The sequence below is a fragment of the Dreissena polymorpha genome, chromosome 2 (assembly GCF_020536995.1).
Source record: "Dreissena polymorpha isolate Duluth1 chromosome 2, UMN_Dpol_1.0, whole genome shotgun sequence".
In the NCBI taxonomy this organism is placed as follows: Eukaryota; Metazoa; Mollusca; class Bivalvia; order Myida; family Dreissenidae; genus Dreissena; species Dreissena polymorpha.
The window spans coordinates 45,650,412-45,654,235 of NC_068356.1; the positions used below are offsets into that span (position 1 = coordinate 45,650,412).

The window sequence follows — 3,824 nt, forward strand, 5'->3', positions numbered from 1 at the left end:
TAGATGCAGGTGTGGCAAGGTCTGCAAAAACCTCAGAGGCCTACAAATCCACCAAGCCAGAACTGCGTGTGGTCGGAGAACTGAATAGCAACATCGCACCGGTTAAGTACTGGGGACCTATCCGATGCTGAACAGCTCACCGCCCATACAAGGAGTGCTACTTCAACACTACCTAGTGAGATAAAGGATTAAGAGGACCCGCTTCTGGAATTACTAAGAGCACAAGAACTAACTGAGCAAACACAAGACCTGCCACAGCCCAAAGCCAATCAGGCCCCCGTGGAACAACGACAACCAATTGACTGGCCGAAGACCACAGACAAACGAGCCTGGAACGACTTAGACAAGGAGCTTGATGCCATACTTACATCCACCATGCAAGGACCAGTAGATAGGAAGCTAAAGTGCATGACAACTCTTTGGCACCATGAAAACACATCGACCAAAGCCCCAGAAGACACCCAACAGGAGACAGAGTCGCATGAAACAGATAAGAGGAGAGCTGAAGAGCCTCAACAAGGCATACTAGAAGGCAAGTAAAGAAGAGAGATTGTGCCTCCAGGAGCTACGAGACATTCTGAGGAGAGAGCTACAGACTTTAAGGAACGGCGAGACGAAGAAGGGCTCGAAAGAGAGCGGAGTTTGTATCTAACCCATACAAATTTTCCAAACAACTTCTGGACATAGAAAGGTCAATTAGAAACCAGCATGGCAGACATCGAGGAACACCTCCGATGGGTCCACTCAGATCCAGACATGGAAATACCACTCGGAGATTGCCCAAGACTAGAACCCGTGGCACCTCCAACATCCCCACTGGAATGTAAAGAGCCCTCGCTCTTAGAGGTGAAAGAAGTTGTGAGGAAAGCGAGAGTGGGATCAGCCCCAGGACCAAAAATATACCATACAAGAACTACAAGATGTGCCCTCTCCTGCTGCGTAGACTATGGAACCTACTAAAGGTGATCTGGAGGAAGGGGATAATACCTGATGAGTGGCTACATGCTGCAGGTATATTTACCCCAAAGGAGAAAAACTCCAAACACATTAGCCAGTTCAGAACAATATCTTTGCTCAACGTGGAAGGCAAGATATTCTTCGCCATCTTAGCCAGAACTGACAACCTACCTCACCACAAATGGGTACATTGATACGGCAGTTCAGAAGGGTGGAGTGCCAGGCTTCTCAGGGTGTGTGGAGCATACCAGTGCAATCAGCCATCTCATTAGAGAAGCAAAGGTGAACAAAGCAGACCTGACTGTAGTAAGGCTAGACCTTGCAAACCCCTACGGATCTATTCCACATAAGCTCATCGAATCAGCCCTCTAGTACTACCATATCCCTGATCACATCCAAGGGATGATCAATGCGTACTTAAGCGGAATGAAACTGCGCTTCATGGTTGGCGTAACGACGACAGCTTGGCAGAGACTGGAGAAGGGAATAGTGACCGGGTGTACCATCTCAGTTGTCCTGTTTGTGATGGACATGAACCTCATAATCAACCCTGCAAACAAAGAAACGCGTGGGCCAAAGACATCTACAGGGTTACACCTACCAACAAACAGAGACTTCATGGACGATCTGACAGTGACAACACAGACACACATACAAGCCAGATGGGTACTGAAGGCATTGGAGGAGGCAGCCACCTGGGCTAGAATGAATTTCAAACACAAGAAGTCCAGAAGTTTGGTAATCAAGCACGGATCAGTCACAAAACGGTTCACCCTACAAGTCCAATGCGAAGACATACCATCAATTATGGACAGTCCCATAAAGTGCCTGGGCAAGTGGTTTGATTCGAGCCTTAGTGACAAAGCAAATGTAGAGCGCATCAGATCACAGCTCCAGGAAGGGCTGAAACAAATCGACAAGTCCGCTTTACCAGGAAATTTCAAGGCATGGCTCTTCGAGAATGCGCTTCTCCCCAAACTGATGTGGTCCCTTATGCTATATGAAATACCTACATCCTCTGTGGAATGCTTGGAGAAAACGATCAGCAGACACCTGCGCCGATGGCTGGGAGTACCACCAAGCTTTACCAGCATCGGATTGTATGGGCGATCAAACCAGCTACAACTCCCGCTATCATCACTAGTGGAGCAGTTCAAAGTTGCAAAGACACGACTGGTAGTGACGCTCATGCAATTGCAGGACAGTTCAAGCCGAAACGCTGGGATTGAAACTAGCACAGGAAGAAAGTGGTCAGCAAGCCAAGCAGACGAACACGCCGAGAAAAGACTCCAGCAAAACGACATTGTCGGCATCACCGCTGTAGGCATACAGGGGCTAGGCAGTTCCAAGATAACATTATGGAGCTCTGATGGAAACATAGAAAGGAGGATAATGATGCAAGATGAAGTTATAGCAGCAGAAGAAGAAGACAGAAGAGCGAAAGCTCTGGCTATGGGTGCCCAAGGTGCGTGGACGAAGTGGACAACGACAGAAAGAAAACTGACCTGGAGCTACGAACCACTGAGGATAACGTTCCTGCTCAGATCAGTCTATGACCTGCTACCGTCAACCTCAAACCTGCACAGATGGGGTCTACAGGAAAACCCTAAGTGCCAATTGTGTGACAAGACAGGAACCATGGAACACATTCTGTCATCGTGTGCCACAGCCCTCATCCAAGGACGCTACAGGTGGAGACACGACAGTGTTCTTCAGGAACTCGCTAATAAGTTGGAACGTGAGAGGACCAAGTAGAGGCCCAGACAGAAACCCCAAATGATTCAGTTTGTGAAGAAAAGGACAAAAGGCGCCTAAAAAACTGCAGCCTACCAGTTCTGTATTAGATGAATCTGATCAGTGGGAAATGTCTGTTGACCTGAAGCAAAAGCTAGTGTTCCCGAACATTATCCAGACAACATGAAGGCCTGATATTGTGTTGTGGTACACTTAAGATAAGTATCTGGTCATGGTTGAACTGACAGTTCCTTGGGAATCTCATTGTGAAGAGGCCTTCGAACGGAAAAAGGCCAAGTATACATACCTGCAAGAACAGTGCAGAGAGAAGGGATGGCAAGTGTGGCTCTACCCTGTGGAAATCGGCACTAGAGGATTCCCAGCACAGTCGCTGTGGAGAATGCTCAGTGACTTGGGCATCAAAGAAGCAGACAGGAAGAGGGCAGTGGGCAAACTGAGCCTAGCAGCATAAAGGGTATCCAGTTAGAAGTGGATAAGAGAGAGGAGAGGAGCTGGAAGCCTACCACCAACACGTAGTGTCTAATCAACACTGCGAGCCCGCCGCCTGGAGAGTGTCCTGTGATTAAAGGGCCGACACACTTGTTGATAGGCGGTTCTCAGCTGAGGATGTTGGTGGTACAAGCAGTACAGAACTGCATCTCACTCACGATTCTCTTCATTGTTTAGGCGTCGGCATGAATATGTAATTCATTTGTACGCAATTCCAAGACGAGTCAATACAGGGATCGTGACTCAGGCATGGAATTCATATTGTAAATGTCTACTTGTGAGGAGCTGGAATTTACACAATAGTGCGAAGATACCTCCAACCCGAATCTGCGTGTCGCACGTGTCGCAATGCGATGAAAACTTTTTGAGAATGTAAAAGTTGATAAGCGGCATTACCTTTTTAATTTCGAGTGTATGATGATTGCACAACTTAATATCATATGGAGCATTGCCTGTAGAGTTTAATGGTGTACGCGGGCAGTTTCTTCGTCAAGTTTAAATATACGGACATACATACAGACGAACGGAAGCAAGAACGGACGGACTGACTAACAGAGAGGAATGCAGTAAGTCAGGCAGGCATGAATATAGACAGACAAACACATACGTCGATTGGGATCCCA

The 3,824-nt window shown here is 47.5% G+C and overlaps 1 protein-coding gene across 1 annotated transcript; it reads left to right on the forward strand.

Annotated features, from left to right (window-relative positions):
* Window positions 1-1,383: 1,383 nt before the first annotated feature.
* On the forward strand, window positions 1,384-2,712 carry LOC127869705 (uncharacterized). Its single transcript, XM_052412361.1, has one exon. The coding sequence runs from the start codon at window positions 1,384-1,386 to the stop codon at window positions 2,710-2,712; it is 1,329 nt and encodes a 442-aa protein (XP_052268321.1).
* Window positions 2,713-3,824: the final 1,112 nt, after the last annotated feature.